Here is a 19,101-nt window from a genome sequence, read left to right as displayed (position 1 = left end):
TTAAATATCTTACAATCAAAATCAACATAAAAATGGAACAATAATAATACAATATCATTAATGAAGAATAGGAGTCATATTCTAAAAAAACTATAAAAAAAGGGCCAAGCTTAGATCAATCCTAACCTAATAACAGTCGGGCTTTTTAAGGGATAGGGCCCTTCGCTTTAGTCATAGAGTTAGGCTAGGGCTTGACATGGCCCAGTACTAACCTGACCCGACCCATTACCAAGCCTATATAGCATACTACATTGTATTATACTATATTAGTTGCATTATATTATGGTATATTGTATTAGGGTGTATTGCAGTAAGTTGTAATGTAATATTATATTTAATATAATATGGATTGTATTATATAAAATAATATTAGCTTATATTATTGTTAAACTTGAATTATTTAAGTTTGTTAATATTTAGGTTTTATTATTAATTTTTAAAATTAAGTATAAAATATTTATTTTTATATATTAATTTGTATAATATAAAATGATTTAATAATCTACTATTATTAGATTGCAAAATTATGTAATATTATTAATAATATTATATTGTAATATAAAAATTATAAATTTATAATATAGTATAATCATATTATCATATATTATAATTTAATATTATTATGTAAAAATATAATTACAATATAAGATTATATAATTATATTATATTATAAATAATTTATTATTAAATAATTTATTAATTTTTATTTATTAATTTCAAATATAATTGTTTAATTTAAATTTATTTTCAAATTACTATTTTAGTAAATAATAACTGATTAAATAAAATTTAAATATTTTTTATGTACTTAAAGAAAAATAACTAAAATGCTTTTATGAGATGAAAGTAAAATAATGTATTATCATTTATTTATTGAATATTTAGGTTCATTATTATTTTATATTATTATTTAAATTAAATTTTATTTAAACATAAATATAAATATAAGTATAAATATAAATATAAATTTCTTATAATTTATTTAATAAAAAATTCAAATGCTTATATTTAAAATATGAAAAATATTTTAATACAATACAATCTAAGTCCTACACTTATGGTTTTATTTTATAAACATTTGATTGTATTAACCACCTTTTTAATGAAGTGCAATGCAATCGGAAATTGCATCTAGACATAGATTACGTTAAGAATATCATTTTAATCCAATGTAATCCAATGTAATGTAAGCTACCAGATACATTCTTAGGTATTTGTTTTTCAATTTTAAGTTTTATTAAAATTATATAAAGAGCCAATTTCTAATTAAATCCACACTTTAAAACAAACATTAAAAAAATAAAAATAAAAAAACTCTTTAATCCCTGCTTTTAAATATTTTTAATAGAATAAATGAAGAAAATCGGTTTTAAGAGGTTTTTACAGGGTGCTCATAGTTTGAACTCTTATTGAAACCATAACAGATTGATCCAGCCCAAGCCCAAATCCAAACCTAAAACCCGAAAAGCCTAAATGAACACTTGTTGCGGCCAATTTTTTTTTTTTTTTTTTAATTTTAAAAACAAAACAAAACGGAAGAGCTAACCCCTACTCCAAGCCATCAACATTTGTCATAAAAGAAGTTGGCAGTCTCAAAATTTTGTTAAATCGTTTTGTTCCCAACTGAACTGAACTCGCATCAAGTCACTCTACAACTATAATTATGTCTGTAGGTGTCTTCGATCATTCAATTTCTCTCCCGTTCTCAAAGGGACCAAACCCTAATTTTATTTTATTTGTGTTTTTTTTTTTTTTGGGTTTTTACTTTTGATTTGCTGCTGCAGATCACTGAGTACAATGGGAGCGCACTCGTTGCGATGGTCGGAAAGAACTGCTTTGCCATTGCCAGCGATCGGCGCCTCGGCGTTCAGCTTCAGACAATAGCCACTGATTTTCAGCGAATTTCCAAAATTCACGATCGCCTTTTTATCGGCCTCTCTGGACTCGCCACTGATTCCCAGACCTTGTATGTTTAACTAACTAGTATGTACTGTTGTTTTTTAAACTTTTCTAACTAAACAAAATATTATTACTGTTTTTATATGTGAAGGTATCAAAGGCTGGTGTTTCGTCACAAATTGTATCAGCTGCGAGAGGAAAGGGACATGAAGCCTGAAACTTTTGCTAGCTTAGTCTCTGCTTTGCTTTATGAGAAAAGGTTTCTTTTATACAAGACGCCTGGTTACTTGTTACTAAATATGAGTAATTTATTACCTGGGTTCATTTGGGGTTTACATGTTTTTAGATGTGATTTTATTAATGATTTGTTCAGCAGTACCGACTTCTTGTTTAAAGAAATCGTTATCTTGGGTATTGTCGTTTTACATTGTCCTGCACATCTTATTTGAAAATATAAACACTAATGGGTTTCTAATTGACAGTTCTTATCTATTGACGTCCCTGCTATTATTGCTTGAATGTGTAAAAACATGATTCGGCCACAGTACTGTAGCGTAATATTTATTTCCCATTAGTTCTGGAAATTTCTATAACTAAGCTTGTAAACATGCTGACCAAAGACTATTTACAGATTAAAGATACTGAAACTTTGCATTAATGTAAGTTATTTTGTTAGAACTCTTGTATCACTCTCCAAACTTATGATATCACGGATTATGTGTTGCTGATTAATCAGTTACCGAAATTCCAGCTGCAAATTGCACATATATTTTCTATAAAAAGACATAATGAAATGTACCCTGTATTATTGTTTGGTGTGAGTAAATGGTCTCTGAAGTTGATCTTGAAGTTATTTAAAATGATTGTTCATGTTTTCAGGTTTGGCCCTTACTTCTGTCAACCTGTTATTGCTGGATTGAGTGATGAAGACAAGCCCTTTATCTGCACAATGGACTCAATTGGAGCCAAGTATGTTGGTTATACATCTCTTCTTGTTTACTTTCCATCAAAGAAATACTGTTTTCTTGACTGCTTTGGGAATTTGTTTTCCTTTTTTAAAGATCTTCCTAAGGGAAAAGAAAGATGAATAATGGTATGTTGACGATGAAAATGCCTCTCCCAAGGTTTTATGGGAATTTTGAGCTTAGCTAAAATGAGTTAGGATTTGTACACTGTATCCTTGTTGGTTGGATTTGTTGCTTAGAGACTCTGAAATTGTGTGCATACTTATACCCTTGTTGCCCTACTCTGCTAAACAGATGTTAGAAAAAGATGAAACCTGCTAGGAAATAATTAAATGCCAAACCTATTAACTGAAATAGCAAGTGGACCACTCTGCTCGCTGTGGCATGGAAGCAGTAGAAAGACTAAGACTTGCATCATGACATTGATGGTTTTTAGAATTTACTCCATAGTACTTACATAAATAGCCACTATTGAATCAAATTCTGAACTTTATGCTTCAAAGAACTTTATTTTCTGCAATCCTGGTTCTTGGACCTTTGTTGCACTAGTGTTCATTCTTTTGGTTGAGTTCAACATATCATCTCTAGAGCTTTGATTTTGACTTGTTTATGAATTTTTGGACTCAAATGAATTGCCAGTTCGTAGTAGTGTTCCTATTACCCTTGATTGATCCCTTTTCTTTATCTTTTGTTTAAAGAAGTTTTCTCTGTTATTTGCTTGTCATTATATAGATTTGACAGCATAAACTCAAATCTTTTTCTGTTGTGGGCAAAGAGGGGAAGATAAAAATCTTCAAATCACCCGAGATTAGCAAATAAAAATTATCATAATATGTTTTACTTATGAATTTAGTAGTTTCATATGTCATTAGTTGTCATCTTTTAGTTATCCCCTTATGCAAGTATCAGTTACATTTGTTTTTAGTCCGCGATCACTTTCAGGACACAATCATTGAATTGAAATTCTCTTACTGATGTATTTACTCCTGTTTCTTTTTAACTTTCAAAACTGTGGTTTTTATAAGCAATTGGAGCAACCTAAACCAAAATGCAGTTCAGTTTCAACAATGACTTAATTTTTTAAAAAATCAGTGTAAACTTTTTGATGTGGTACTGAGATCATCTCTCTATATAATGTGTTCTGATGCAGGGAGCTTGCAAAAGATTTTGTTGTTGCTGGAACTGCTGGAGAGTCTCTTTATGGTGCCTGTGAGGCAATGTTCAAGCCTGATATGGTTTGTAACATAAGATTTTTTTCTCTGTTATTGGACATCAGGATGCTGTTTCATGGGATTTTATGCATTCCTGAATCACCTTCTTGATTATTGGACATTGTGTTCTCATTCTATAAGGCCTTGATAACTCTTTGATTTAATTTTTGTCCAGGAACCCGATGAGTTGTTTGAAACTGTATCTCAAGCTTTGTTATCATCTGTTGACCGTGACTGTTTGAGTGGTTGGGGAGGACATGTCTACATTGTGTAAGGCTCATTAAATTGCTTTATGTTATCCTTCATACCACACATTTCCATTGCTGGAAGCAAAATTATCTTTGTTGATAGTGATAATGATGGAAATACTAGGCAATGACCCAAAATGGTGTAACTTAGTTTCCATTGATGGGTCATGTATAGTTAGTAGAGGTGACTATACGACTTAGATCTGTGAGAATTGTTGGGCCTCATTCAAATATTAGAATGTTGCCCATCTGAAGTTGGCCGTGAAAATTAAACTCTTATGTACTACGTAGTGCTGTAGACCTATCCACAAAAGGAGATCAAAGCATTCTACATAGTGTCATTCAAATATTAGAGATCTCTGAGAAATGTTTGCTGCCACTGGCTAAGTTTGAATTTGTCTTCTTTTGGAATATACTAATTGTTGTGTACTGATATTGCAGAACACCAACTGAAATAAAGGAAAGAATCTTGAAGGGAAGGATGGATTGATCTATAACTGCAGTGCTGAAAGCCACCCCTTCTCTTGTGTTCGCTCTCCAGTATTTTTCAATTAGAAGACCGTAGACTTGAACTTGACTTTCATTTGTTTATGAAGAATGTTGTTTAATAGCTCTCAAATTGTTGTACTCTGAAATAGTTTCAAACTGAATTGACCAAGTTCGTGGGCTTGCGGTTATCTGGATGGATGAAAGCGTTTCTATCAATTGAGGTTTTGATCTTTTGTGCTTGCTATATACATATCTAGTGCTTGTTTGGGGTTGTCAAACAACTGAAACTAAATTGGGTAAAGCATTTTAGAGAAGATTACTGTATTTGAAAATTGGATTCTCTAATAAAACTTTTTGCAATAGCATTTGAAAATCAGATTTTTTTTTTTTATCTAATATTGTAATGTATAATACCAAAATTATCCTCATCGGCAAAACATTTTACCAAATATAACTTAAACCACACTAATGTACAGAAATCGCTTCAATTTTTCCCAGCGAGCTGTGCTTGCCATATCAAAGTGTCTGTTTTCTATATGAATATGAACGTAGTAGTCTTGACTACTGCATTCCAAAAACATAAAATCATAGCCGTTGATCTAGCAGTGCAAAAGCTTTGAGAGGCAGTTAAGCGAGAGACTTGTACGTTATCATTGACGGTTAACGAATGAAGTGACACCAAATCTAATTGAGTTTCTTCTCCAAATCTAATTGAGAGACTGGTACGTAGAATCAGTGCTACGAATTCTCTCTCCCTATCTCAGAGTAAAGAGGAATGTCCGAGCACGCTTTTAATCTGGTAAATTAAAAGTCATACATTGTTTATACGGACTTTAATCAACCAAACTAGTTTTTGTTGGATAACTGAATACCCTTTGGTTCGGTTCACTTCAGTTTCATATTAGATATAAATCAAGTAACATCTCAATGATTCAATGAATAATGGATTGTTTGTGATGGCAAATCTGTGTGTGTGTGACAATTGAATCTCTGTTGTTAATTTGAATGTGACAATCAAATGTTGTTTACATCATCCAACAACTTGATCAGTGGCAGAGCATTTCATTTTGTGCTTCTTTTCCACTGCAGGAGCGTAAAATAGTGATCAGAATCTCCAGCATTCGGCATATAGTCTCCTTAACTTTTCCGGCATTAATTGCTTGAATCTGTATCTGTCAAGCGAATTCAAATGGGTAACATAATTAGTTCTTTTTTTTCGGGATTCATTAAAGTCATCAGTGACCTTTTTGGATCCCCACTTGATTTTCTCTCCGGAAAGTCCTGCAGGTAAATTTACATTTCGCTAATTGAACTTGGTTGCTTTGTTATTTTTATTTTTTCATTTTTTTGGGGTTTATATCTGTCTCCATTTTCATTTTACTTTGAATTTTTGTTCAGCACAGTTTGCGTCTCAACATGGGATTTTATTTGCTACATCGAAAACTTTTGTGTTGCCAATCTGCTGAAGATGGCCATGGTGTTAGGTCTATCTTACATTGGTGAGTTACATTAGTGTGCAGTTCTATCTTTCGTTGCTTCTACTTAGCATTTTTAATTGACAATTCGCATCGCCATATACGGTTTGTGTTTGCTTTTGATGACGCGACAGTTCTCTTGTTCTTCTATCTGTTATACAAGCTGGGAATTTGTTGGTGCATTGGTCACAGCCTCTGCAAAATCTTATGGGCATGCTTGGTTTCCTGGTTCTCCATTTGGGAGTATTGTTGCACATTCTTCTGGGTTAAGCTTATAAAACTTAAAAGAAGAAACCAAGTACACAGAAGGAACATTGAACACAAGTTCGATACAAGTGAAGCAGATGCATATTATGATTACGATGTCGAAAGCTATTCATTTGACGATTCACCAAGAAACAGGTCCTTGTCTTCTCGCAGCAGAGAGATTGATTACAGAGGAACTCACTTAAGGAAGTCTTTACGGCCGAGAAGCCACAATGTTCGACTAGGGATCAGCAGAGATTCAATGCACAGACACGGACATAGTCATAGAAGAAATACCATCAAGCAACATACTCACAATGGCACAATTCATGGGATCAAAGTGGCTCACAGTTCAAAATTTGTGAAGAAAGATAGGAGCAACAAGAGAGGGGCCGCTTATCGGAGTCGAAGATGGTGAATTATTAACTTGACAGAAACAATATTTCTTCATTGCTTTTGGAATTTTAAGTGTTTGAATCTGGTTATCACAATTGCTTGGCATTGACGTTGCCTTCTGTCGACAACGTGTTTGGTAGGAATTAAGCATGCTTAATTTTAGACTCTCGCCAGAAAGAAACTCTAGAGAGCAACACCAGCCAAAAAAGTCATAAATATTTTCCTGATTATTGTTTCATTTTTACGCAATTAGAGAACTATATGTAATTTCTTTTCCTTTGATTGCACTTAATTAATCGGGAGAAATTTTTAACATTTTTACTATCATATACATAGTTGCTTATATAAAGAGAGGGTATTGCCTACAGATGAGGCAAAGATTAGGCACTAGGCAGAAATCTTTGTAGTTCAAATTCCTGGATAAGGTATACTTTAACTTACAAAGAACGTTCTTCCATTGTATGCGTAAAAGTTTATACAAGCCCTTAAGAGTTTTAAAAACTTTGCAGCAGGAATCTGGGGTTTTTGTTGCTTGCCCTAAAAGTTACTTTCCTTTAAAGAAACCTTCAACCTAATCCCTTCATATTTCTTCTCATATATGATCAAGTAACAGGCAAGAATTGTACGGTGCTTAAAAGAGACGCATCGATCAATACTCTACTCATCATCTTTCATCTTAATTTCAATGGAGAACGAGGATCAAAGAAAACGTCAAGCATCAAGATCATCAAGGGGGCCGACGCCGGCGTCGCCTCTCACTCAGCTCTATCAAGTCAGCTCAGATTTTGCAATGGCAATGGCGTTGCAAGAACAAGAAAGGCTTGCAACAATCGAAAGTGAGAGCAGCAACGAAGACGACGATGGGAGTGAAGTTAACGGTGCCAATAGTTACGATTATTTCGAATGCGATGGCTTTGATACGTTGGAGGCTGCAGGGTTACAGTTCCTTGAGGGACAAGATAGCAATTACTCTGACGACGACGATGAGATCATGGACGACGATGATGAACTTGAACTTGATGTTGATGAATTAACGTACGAGGAATTGATTGCGCTCGGGGAATTCATCGGTCAAGAGAAACGAGGATTGTCGTTGAACCAAATATCGACGTGCTTGCATGCATGCAAATCCCCGCCTGCTGATGGGACCAAATCGGGAATTGATCGCTGTGTGATTTGTCAAGTTGAGTATGAAGAAGGAGAATCAATCGTAGCGCTGCTTCCATGTGAGCATCTTTATCACTCTGAATGCATAAGCAATTGGCTTCAGATTAAGAAGATTTGCCCTATTTGCAGCACTGAAGCTTCACCACCCAAGAATCATAATACTGCTATTACTAGCAAGCTTTAGTTATTTTTAATTTTATTAATTATTTGGCTTTGTGGATTTATTGTTTAGATATTTCAAAATCTAATTGTATATGCTGATACTGGAAATAAACAGTAATAGTATTGAAGCTTTAGGATTGTTGATTCTTTAATTGATAATTTAAATCCTCCTAAAAGTGAAGGATTTGAGAAAAGGGTTGATTCTATAAAATGAATTTTTTTTTTTTTTACCAGCAAGCAATCAGCTGGTAAGGGGTTGTTCTAGTTTAACCAAAGTCTTCAGTTTGAGGTTTGGGAATGCAGCTGCGTTAAATGCTTGTTGGGAGAGCTTTCCCACCCTAGTGGTCCTACCCGACTTGAATCTGAATTAGTCGAACCCCAATGTGGTGCTGCCCTAGTGTTCATATTCGACTCGAATCTGGACTAATCGAGTTCCAATGTAGTCTTCAAATACCAGATGGTTCGTAAAAAGTTTTTCTATACTACTGTATGCACTTTGCAGTGTGGTAGCATCCTTGAAAAGAACTCACAGAGTTTAGTTTTCAGGGGAATACGTACGCTTATGTATTTAGGATGCGTTATTTAAAAGTCTACTGCATAATTTATTGAGCAATGAAATTTGACTAGTATAAAACATGTATTATTATTCATGCTGGTAGCGCTACTGAACGACGAATTGTTATAAATAATATTTTTATTTTTATTCTCGTGATGACTTCTTAGTGTTCAAATGTTATTTTTCATATAAATCTCGATGTCTTGGACTCACTTTCAATAAATTGTGTGATAGTTAGTCAAACCCTACCCGGTAGCCAGCCAAAATGTGATAATGCAACTAGAGTCATCTACTATATCATTAATTGGGGTTTCGTGCGAATTTAATTAAATTAAATGAAATCAAATCTTTTAGATTAGATGAATGTATGTCCTAAAGGTGAAGGCCGTCTCCTTGCCCTCAATGAAACCATCGAACTACAAACTTGATTACTCTCGACCAACTTTTGCCTGAGCTTAACAAAAATACTTAAAAACTTTAATAAACAATTTGCTACGTGACAATTCATAAACAAGAGTCTAGTCGCCCACCAAATTGGAGCCTGCGGCTCTGCTGGACCATTCATACTTTTCCAGTGAAATTAAGAAACGACATGAAAAATCAAGTCAAGCGACCTTTTCTTATGATGCATCTTAAGACCTTTAACACATTAAACAAAGAAAATTATTTGATCTTTAAAGTTAGCTTCCACAAGAAGGAACCACACTTCCCTATACAAAAAAACAGCCCACAGAGCATCCACTTGCTCTTGTTTTGTGCCTCCTCTAGAATGTGAACTTAAAATTAATTAATTAAAATTAAAAATCAGCGCCGCCTTTAGGGCAACAGCCGCAAGTTTCTGCAATAGGTCCGATTTTTGTCTTCACCACAGACAAAAATCAATTGAACTTCAGCATCAGATATTAATATTATATCAATTAGCACCAGAAGTTAATAACCACATCTTTGTAAATGTTGAGGACCTTCGAGTACTCTCCCACAAACCGACAAAGATTAAATAATTTAAAATGTAAAAAAGTGAAAAACGACATGCAAGTTGTAATGAGGAACGTGCACTGACAATCAGTTAAGAGCACGCGGGGCTAAGAATTTGTCGTGCAACGACAAAAATGAATAAATTTTTAAACCGGCCAAAAGAAATCACATTTTTCGGACTGACGGTTCATGCGTAGGATTTCAGACGACAAGTAGGACAGTCCGCGGAGTGGCTTTCAAAAGATCAATCTCAAGATCCATTGAACTTGTATGCAGCTTTCAGGATTTTGTTGTTTGGTTTCAACTCCCAAGTGAACGGCCGTAATTAGGGCAGTGATTTAGGGTGATCGAAAAGTCATAGCAGTGCAAAAAAGTATATTATAACACAACACATTAAAATATTATATTCAAGATTTTGTTATGCCTCCGCAGCTCTATTGGGACATGGCTTGGATATTTGGGATCAAAAGAAATCAGATCATTCTATTTTTCAGTTCATGAATGTCACCTAAACACTTGGGATGAAAATAAATAAATAAATATTATTTAGAATGTTTCACACTATATTTGTTCTAGCTTTATACAAATGAATATGAAGTTGATAGTATTGGACTACTGGAAAGTGCTTTTGACAAATCCTACAGCTTGTCCCGTAATCAAACGTGCGCTTTTGATAAAATAATTGGTAAATGCTTGGTGATTCTTTAAGATAAAACCTTGGAAAGAAAGTATTTTTGCGAAGAGCACTTTTATATAGTGGCATAATGGTGTTAAGCCCAATCCCATCAGTTGAAAGCCCGTTGAAAACTCGTTATTTTCTTGACTTTGGATCTTAACCTTTAATTTAAACATTTAATTATTGTTTAGCTCAATGATTCGCCTTTGGGTCTCACACTGTGTTGAATGCCATTTTCTTTGTTTCACATACAAGAAGAAAATAGAAGGAAAATACTTTTCAAATATTAAAATGTAATAACCCCCCAAAAATAAATGGCGGCTTAAAAGCTATTGTGAAGTGGGTATAGTTGAAAGAGAAAATTTCTTTATAATGTTCATTTAACATGGACAAAGTAAAATGTCATGTTAATTAAACTGTGAAACAAAGTCATGCTAACCCACTAGCCTTGTTAAGCAAGTATTAGCGAATATATATTTTATTTCTTTTTCACATTTTTTTTAATTAAATCATGTTATGCTAAACTCTTTGAAGTAAAATGTTAATTATTAGAGATAACCCACTAACTGTAAAGTTGAAGAAACATGTTGCAGACATTAGAAGCAAGACAGTGGTTAAAAGTCTTGTCCATCTTGAATGTTTTATGTGGTCTACGTTTGATTTTAATTTAATGCTTAAGAATTTTAATAGTCCATGTTCAGTGAACCTTACGCCATCGGATTTTATTCAAAGTAATCCTAATTGCGGATAATCTTTGATGATTTTTTTAATCACAAATTAATCTAATTCAACATCGTATCATGTAATTGATCCTAAAAATAATTTTGGCCAATAGATCACATCTAAAAATGTTAGTTTAATTCAAAGTCGATTTTTTTATCAGCTTATATAAACGTTTGTACTCTATTGTATTTAATGAATAAACAATTTTTCATCATATTAAATATCCAAAAAACTAGCCGGCTATGTTGCCACCATTGAACGATACCACAATTTTTTTATTTTGTGACTTTGTTACTGTAAAATTTCATTGAGCTCCAATGCCCTCTCCCTTATTTGTAAACCATTTAAAAGTAGTTAGTTGTTAAGTTATGTAACCATGTAACTTACATCAACCCAATACTTGCTACCACAAATACACATTTGATTTTTATTGTTTATGTTTTTATGTTAGTGGTAGTAAGTGTTGGGTTGATGTAAGTTACATGATCTTAAAAGTATTATGATACTTTCTACTTGCCTACACTATCAACATTCAATTTATCACCCTACACTCTTTTTTATTTATTATTTTTTGTAAGTATTAAAGGAGCTTTTGTTTACAACCACAACAACTTTAATCATAATAACACACTAATATTAATAAAAAGACAAAAAATACCCTTAAATTAGTACTTAAAAAAAACCATTCCCTCTCTTGAGGAATCACAATAGTTCATCTTCTGTTGATCATCATCAACAAAATTCCTCCCGAATTCACTAATAAACCCTAAAACCAAACTAGTCATTGAAATCATCAATACTCATTTGCTTAGATCATCGTATACTTGGTATGGCTGCGTGCAGCCATGGGCTTGCCTGGAATGGCCACGTACTGCCATGGGTTTGTTTAGCATGACCGCATGCGGCCATGGGTTGTGTTGGACAATGGGCATGGTTTGATGATATGTGTTGTAAATTTGAGTGGGTTTTACTTATTAGGGTTTCAATTGGAGTATTTTGATGAAGACCAAGACTTTGATTTGTAGAAATTAAGTTTCATTTATAAACAGTAGATTCAAAATGGTGTTGACGAAATTGGATGTAAAAGTGATAGTGGAGTTGTTAAATGTGTGAAAGAGGATAAGGGAAAAAAAGTGAATTAAAAAAGAAGATGAATAGAGAAAGGAGCGGGGGGAGGGAGAGAGAGAGAAATAAAAATAAAAAGGGAGAATTTTACATTTATTCTATTATATTGAGATTTTGATTTATTTTTTATTTTTTAAAAAAAGAGATTAAAGAGTGATTTTTATTGGTGATGCACATAAAATTTGAATCAGCTTTATTTTAGAAACAATAGGGATGTAAAAAATAAATCTCTTCAATAATAGGCGTAATAGTAAGGTACTAAGGTAATCTATTCTATAATTAACAATGCTACTATCATATTTTATTGAGTCAATGTTATTAATGGTTAAATTTAACAATTTTAGGGAGTAAATTGATAGTTTTATGCTTTTAATGTTAAATTGAAGTATGCCATCAGGGGATAAATGAAAGCTTATTCTTTTATTATTTTAATCAAATTTAAGGGTAAATTTATCTTTTTAATACTTATGTATAAATTCTAAATAAAAAAGAGTACATAAGGGCTCAATGGAATTTTATAGTAAAAAGTCACAAATGGTACCGTATAACACTGGCAACATAGCCGGACACAAAAAATATATATATATAAATTTTGAAAAGTATAACGGAAACTAACCCAAAAAAAAAGGAAAAATGAAAGAAGAAAAAAAAAGAATCGTCGCTAAGTCTTACCCAAATAATGTTCATGTTATTTGCAATCTTATTTCATTTTAAAAAAAAAATCAAGGGTGACAAAGAATTTATTGCTTTCACACGGAATGCAGATGTTCAAGATTTCCATGCATGGACCCGATTTATTTGCAAAAATGGCACATGTTTTCTTTTCTTCACGAATGAATTGTCATTAGTCATTGCCAGACTTTCACCTAATGTGGAACCTATCATATCACCGCCATCATAGAAGCCACCTCTCAATCATTGACTTTTCCTTTCGATTACAGCCTTTTAGCCACATTTTCTTTTCCTAGTCGACCTAAATGACAGTCACAATGCATTTAATCAGAGCAAATATAATTAATACGATTTGGAATAAAGGCAGTTGGAAATTAATGTAATTGTTGGAATAATGCAAATTAAAGATACTAAAGATTTTGCCAAAAATATTAAATAATTTATTTATTAAAAAAGGAATAATTCATTCAACAGAGTAAAGAAAGAGTGTAAAGAATAGCATATTTCCATAAAAAAAACATTCAACCAAACCTTAAAAACCAGTAAACCGTAAGCAAGTTTAGCTAAAACATGAAATGTTTTGATTAGAGAATTGGGATGTATTTGGCAAAGATGAAACACTTTGTTTGGCACAATCGTCATACGTGGACTATTCTGAACCGCCCGTAATAAATGAATATTAGTTTGACCAAATAGCCACTAGTATTGGTAGCAACGGTCACGTCATTTAAGTCAATATCTTAATTAAATTATTAGTTAGGACATTAATACTAAAAATCAATTGAAAAACCTTAGCACTTATGTTTTAACAAATGAAGTAACGATTGTTAATTAAATTATTTACTCTGCATTCTTTTGAAACTTTCCTCACACGCCCCATATCCCACCTCACACGACCAAAATAATTTCATTTTGGATTGATCTTATATTTAATCAACAACGAACTAATAAATGATTAGTACATGTACCTGTCATCACAAATTTATAAATCATACCTCTAAATATTTAATACAGTGGATTTAAAAAAAATGCCAATATCACACAGCACTTAGTTAAAGGCTGTTTAGAATTGTTATATGTCATGCTTCAACTTTTCTATACAAATGAAAAAAAAAAAATTTGAAATTTGTCAACCTAAGAGGAAGAAAGAAGTAGAACCGCATCATAATAATAGAAAGGCACACGCATATCATATATGAGTGGGATATCCCCACGTAGCTTTACTCGTCCAACAAATCAGGACTCGCCACGTCACACACTTATAATACATTTAATATTATAGTAACGACTCCGGAACGGGGTCCACTCCCCCGCCCGCAATTGATTGTAGGTCTAGGTCACCCCTGCCCTTAAATTTTACCCACGTTTGTAGACACAAACATAATGAGGGAAATTCCACTACGGTCACAGTGACGTAGCGCCTATTCTAACCATGCGTGGCGGGCTCTGATTGGTTGAGCTAAATGTTTGTTTTGACTAATAGGGACATGCAACAGACGTGTGTCATGCACGGCCACCGAAAGTAAAAGCTGCGATGGTTCCACTTGAGGATGTTAACAAATCCATGCCGTTAATTGACGTGGAATTAGAGAAAGTCGGAAGTGGAAGTAGTGGGAAACGAATACTTGGCGGTTTTGGCACTTGCCGCGTCTCTTCTTCATGCTTATCTTATTCCACGTAGGCTGTTGAAATTTTACACAAAGCGTTCAATGTTCGAACCAAAAAGTTTTGAATGACGGTCACTCTCCTGCACGTTTCTTTATTTGTTTTTGTTTTCTTTTTTTTTTAAAAAAAAAAAAAAGTTTTGAAGGTCACGCATAGAATAGTTAGGTGATTTTAATGAATCCAAGAACACAATTTAGTATGCTTATTTAATATTTATATTTTGACTTAAATATTTGTGTAGTGCATGAGTTTTAAAAAATACATTTATGTTATTAAATATTTTACACTCTATTCTTATTTTTTATTTATTTTTTTATAATAATCCCTTTACAACAATATTCATGCCTTCTTTTAAAAAATGTTAATTTTTCAAACTAATTTTTAAAGTAATATAAAAATTTTTACAAATTTTTGTGTTATTATTTTTCTTTTAAGAATAATTTGATAATTTTATAAAATGTTGCAAGGATATTAAACATTGTTTTAAATTGGCTTATATTAATTTGCAATTATTATCAAGATTACTGCACGAGTACAAAAAATACTAGTTCCTTCATATTGATATTTATTAGTTAATTTGCTAATTTAATTTTTATAGATAAATTAATTAATGTCAATAATATTATTACTATGGTATTATAGTAAAAGTAAAGAAAAATAAGGACAAAAAGTAATATATTCAACTATAAAAGTGTTTTAAGATATTATTTAAAATATATGAACTTAAGTTAAAAAAAGGACTAAAAAGGCATTGATCTATTTATATGTGTTAATTTCATATTACCTTATAAATTAATTTTTTTAAATTACTCCCTTATTTTTTAAAATCTCAATTTATTTCATTTTTATTAAGAGAACAGAAAAAAAAAATCCATCGATTACACCCTCATTTTTTTTTTCTTATCCTTTGAACAGAACTAAGGATAATTCAAGATTTTTTAAAAAATAAAAAGATGATTTAAAAATAATCAATTCATGAGATGGGCAATTCAAAATTTATTTATTTTACAATAACTCATATCACAAGAAATATTGTAGCAGGGGTGAAAATTATTTAAAAGAAAAAAGATTTTAGTAAAGCGTGGTGTGAGAGAGCAGTGCTAAAAAACAGTGTATTGTAATCTTTCTCTCCAATGATAATGATGAAGCCAAGCATACGTCAGCTAAATCATAAAAGTCATAGTTTGAGACCACACTGTTTTAGTTGGCTCATCCGCTCATTGTTAGAATGGTAGCAAAGGCAAGAACCCAAAGAATTAATTTGAAATTTACCTATCCCTCAATCTCTAAAAATATACATGAAAGAAGATTGACAATTTTTTATTGCAATTAATATATATTACTTATTCTTATTATTTTTATAATATTTAATAATTTATTTTATATAAAAAATTTAAAGAAGTAAGAGGCAAATAAATTATTTGTTTGAGGATATTGAATATTAGTATTATATGTTGGGTATTAATGGTAATTAAATGTGATATTAAAAAAAATTGTACTACGTAAGTATCAGTGTATTTACCTAACAAATATATAATTATTAAAAAATTAAATTCTTATTGGGGAAATGGAAATTACTTTCCCTTCCTCAGCCGTAGGTACAAAATACCGAGAAACACAGGATTTCCCTCACACCCATTTCCCTCCAGCTGCCACAATACACAGAACTGAGACTCACCACTGCACGAGTAGGCTGACGTGTCCACCTCATCAACCGTTAAACTACAGGCCAGAATACTGACGGAAGAAATAAAAAAAAAAAACAAATTTCTGAAAAGGCTGAAACAAACCCCGCCGACCCCACGCGAATCCCGAGAGCAGTTTTTTCTAGGAACCGACAGTGTCGAAACAAACCAGTCCAAAACTTATGTCGTAAGCAGTGACAAAATCACCCCATGTGGCTATCTACACGCACCAACTTCACTTCCATGTTCGACACGTGTCCGGCTGCTATCATCAACCTTCCCCAATACAGCCCAAATCAGCATTATCTCCCACGTGTATTCTAGAAATCCCCACCAGCCGTTCTTGCCACGTGTCCACTATTTTTCCCTATAAATTCACCGCTCACACTTGCGTTCTAAGTTTCAAGCGCCGTCATAGTTCTCAGAGGGTAGGAAGGTTTGGAGATAAGAACTAAACGGAGAGGGTACAATCAGCAACAAGAAGAAGAAATAGAAGGGCAAAAAAGTCAAAATGACGGCTGAGTTACAGTTACCACCAGGTTTCAGGTTCCACCCGACCGATGAGGAGCTCGTTATGCACTATTTGTGCCGTAAATGCCTTTCGCAGCCAATCGCCGTTCCGATTATCGCCGAAATCGATCTTTACAAATTTGATCCCTGGGACCTCCCAGGTAATTACAGAAAATTTTGTATATTCAAAAATATTTTTTTTCGCCCAACGATTGAATTTTTTTTTTTTTGTACAAACTTTAATTAAATTATATTTTTTAATATGATATTTATTCGGGAAATTTCAGATTTGGCCCTGTACGGGGAAAAGGAGTGGTACTTTTTTACGCCTAGGGATCGGAAGTATCCAAACGGTTCAAGGCCGAACCGGGCGGCGGGGAGCGGGTACTGGAAGGCAACAGGAGCCGATAAGCCGATTGGCCAGCCGAAGCCCGTTGGAATTAAGAAGGCTCTTGTTTTTTACGCCGGAAAAGCGCCTAAAGGAGAGAAAACCAACTGGATTATGCACGAGTATCGGTTAGCTGACGTGGATCGCTCGGCTCGTAAGAAGAACAGCTTAAGGGTATTTTACACCATCTTCATCCTCCTTTATGTCAGGGATAAAATAGACATTTCATTGCATGGTGCACTGCTCCGGACGTGCGGTCAGAAATGACAGTTTTGACCCTGCCTGTCAATTTTCATAATTGGCGGCCGGAATATCGTGACGCTAATGTTTTATCTAATCATGAAGGTCAAACTGTTAAATCAGATAGGGAAAATCAAAAGATCAACTGGTTCTCACTAATCGAATGGGCCCCACACAGAAAATCGTATGGCGATGATGCTGTGAGTCTAATTGAACAGCACATATCATACACATTTATTATAACCTTTCAGGCAGTGACGATGACAGAAAAGTGACTGGCCAACTCACAATTATTACATTCCTAAATCCTAAGGAAACAATAATTAGATGGAATTCGAGATTCAATTTGAGTTTTAACATCCGTGTGTTGTATATTATTAGATGTGTCTATGTCGGTAAATTTATGATTTGTGAAATTATTTAATCTTTATCTAATTGATTAACAAAATGTCTTTGTCGTTTAACGAATATTCCTTGTTATCGCTTCATGTGACGTCACTCTCACATGAAGAAAGACGGACTACAATGAATGGTCCTGATTTTGAATTCAAAAAATCATGAATCATGTGAATGGGTGATCTAATGGTTCTTATTGATTTTTGCCAGCTGGACGATTGGGTGCTGTGTCGCATATACAACAAGAAGGGATCTATTGAGAAACAACAGCAGGTCACTAATCGGAGGCCGAATTTTACGGAGACGGAGACGGAGACGGAGGAGAAGAAACCGGTGGTTATGCCAAGTGGCATGGACACGTCAACGTCAGGAGGAGCACTGCTTCCGAATCCGGCGTCGACCGTAACGGGAACGGGAACAGTGAATGATTACATGTATTTTGACACGTCGGATTCGGTGCCGAAGCTGAACACGGACTCGAGTTGCTCGGAGCACGTGGTGTCACCGGAGTTCACGTGCGAGGTGCAGAGCGAGCCTAAAATGCAACCCTGGGAAAACACCCTTGGTTTTCCATATAATTACTTGGATTCCGCCATGGACATAAGCTTCAATTCTCAGTTGCAGGGAAACAATCAGCTGTCGCCGTTGCAGGATATGTTCATGTACTTTACGAAACCCTTTTAAATTTGGGTCGAGTGGATGGACCATAGACGGGATGGGATGGGCTGGGCTGGGCTGGCCTTGAAAGAGGTAACACGAGACGAAAGTCAATGAGTGTGCCTGTGCGGTGCGGGGCCCAGTTGACGATATAGTAAGCCCTACGTTCTTTCGGACGATTGATCTGATTGATCGGACGGTTAACGCTGGATTTGCAAGCATATAATCATTAATCATTAGCATGTGTACAGCACGCGGCATGTGATGATGTTAAAATGTTTTAATTTTTCTTTTTTTTTTAGGAAGTTATTAAATTTAGTGTTCCAAAAATGTTATATCAAATCAGTAGTGTGTCTTATTTGTTTTATCAAATTATTACGTGGGGTTCTTTAAGTTACTGTTAATCAGCAGTGTGTCTTATTTGGTTCACATTCTCGCTTGTCAGTGAAACCACGTAGCCGGTGGTGACCGTTTTAGAAACTGATGTATGATTACTACTGTTGTCAGCGTCCTTTGGATCATCATTTCAACAGTTAACAATGTTGAAAAATTATAGAATTTGAGTATTGGATTGA

The 19,101-nt window shown here is 33.7% G+C and overlaps 4 protein-coding genes across 4 annotated transcripts; all 4 read left to right on the top strand.

Annotated features, from left to right (window-relative positions):
- The first annotated feature begins 1,501 nt into the window (after window positions 1-1,501).
- Window positions 1,502-5,056, top strand: LOC102614137 (proteasome subunit beta type-3-A). The gene is made up of 7 exons (XM_006472751.4): window positions 1,502-1,669; window positions 1,785-1,966; window positions 2,051-2,158; window positions 2,779-2,868; window positions 4,015-4,099; window positions 4,251-4,345; window positions 4,765-5,056. The coding sequence occupies exons 1-7, from the start codon at window positions 1,664-1,666 to the stop codon at window positions 4,811-4,813; spliced, it is 615 nt and encodes a 204-aa protein (XP_006472814.1). The 5' UTR covers window positions 1,502-1,663; the 3' UTR covers window positions 4,814-5,056.
- A 456-nt stretch (window positions 5,057-5,512) lies between these two features.
- Window positions 5,513-7,188, top strand: LOC112497743 (uncharacterized). Its single transcript, XM_052440736.1, has 2 exons — window positions 5,513-6,099; window positions 6,211-7,188. Exons 1-2 carry the CDS (start codon window positions 6,002-6,004, stop codon window positions 6,323-6,325), a joined length of 213 nt encoding a protein of 70 aa, XP_052296696.1. The 5' UTR covers window positions 5,513-6,001; the 3' UTR covers window positions 6,326-7,188.
- Window positions 7,189-7,488: 300 nt separating this feature from the next.
- LOC102613833 (E3 ubiquitin ligase BIG BROTHER-related-like) lies at window positions 7,489-8,392 on the top strand. The gene has a single exon (XM_006472750.4). It carries the CDS (start codon window positions 7,615-7,617, stop codon window positions 8,278-8,280), a length of 666 nt encoding a protein of 221 aa, XP_006472813.2. The 5' UTR covers window positions 7,489-7,614; the 3' UTR covers window positions 8,281-8,392.
- Window positions 8,393-16,731: 8,339 nt separating this feature from the next.
- Window positions 16,732-19,101, top strand: LOC102613538 (NAC domain-containing protein 2). The gene is made up of 3 exons (XM_006472749.4): window positions 16,732-17,006; window positions 17,133-17,407; window positions 18,080-19,101. The coding sequence occupies exons 1-3, from the start codon at window positions 16,847-16,849 to the stop codon at window positions 18,551-18,553; spliced, it is 909 nt and encodes a 302-aa protein (XP_006472812.2). The 5' UTR covers window positions 16,732-16,846; the 3' UTR covers window positions 18,554-19,101.

This window comes from Citrus sinensis, chromosome 5 (genome assembly GCF_022201045.2).
Source record: "Citrus sinensis cultivar Valencia sweet orange chromosome 5, DVS_A1.0, whole genome shotgun sequence".
Classification (NCBI taxonomy): Eukaryota; Viridiplantae; Streptophyta; class Magnoliopsida; order Sapindales; family Rutaceae; genus Citrus; species Citrus sinensis.
Note: the sequence above shows the minus strand (reverse complement) of the source record. Positions and strands in the feature narration are given on the sequence as shown.

Coding starts and splice junctions, on each gene's coding strand:
- LOC102614137 (XM_006472751.4), top strand. Junction 2,869..4,014: donor ATGGACTCAATTGGAGCCAA/GTATGTTGGTTA, acceptor GTTCTGATGCAG/GGAGCTTGCAAAAGATTTTG. Junction 4,100..4,250: donor CAATGTTCAAGCCTGATATG/GTTTGTAACATA, acceptor ATTTTTGTCCAG/GAACCCGATGAGTTGTTTGA.
- LOC112497743 (XM_052440736.1), top strand. CDS start 6,002: ATGGGTAACATAATTAGTTCTTTTTTTTCGGGATTCATTAAAGTCATC. Junction 6,100..6,210: donor CTCTCCGGAAAGTCCTGCAG/GTAAATTTACAT, acceptor ATTTTTGTTCAG/CACAGTTTGCGTCTCAACAT.
- LOC102613538 (XM_006472749.4), top strand. CDS start 16,847: ATGACGGCTGAGTTACAGTTACCACCAGGTTTCAGGTTCCACCCGACC. Junction 17,007..17,132: donor TGATCCCTGGGACCTCCCAG/GTAATTACAGAA, acceptor GGGAAATTTCAG/ATTTGGCCCTGTACGGGGAA. Junction 17,408..18,079: donor GTAAGAAGAACAGCTTAAGG/GTATTTTACACC, acceptor GATTTTTGCCAG/CTGGACGATTGGGTGCTGTG.
- LOC102613833 (XM_006472750.4), top strand. CDS start 7,615: ATGGAGAACGAGGATCAAAGAAAACGTCAAGCATCAAGATCATCAAGG.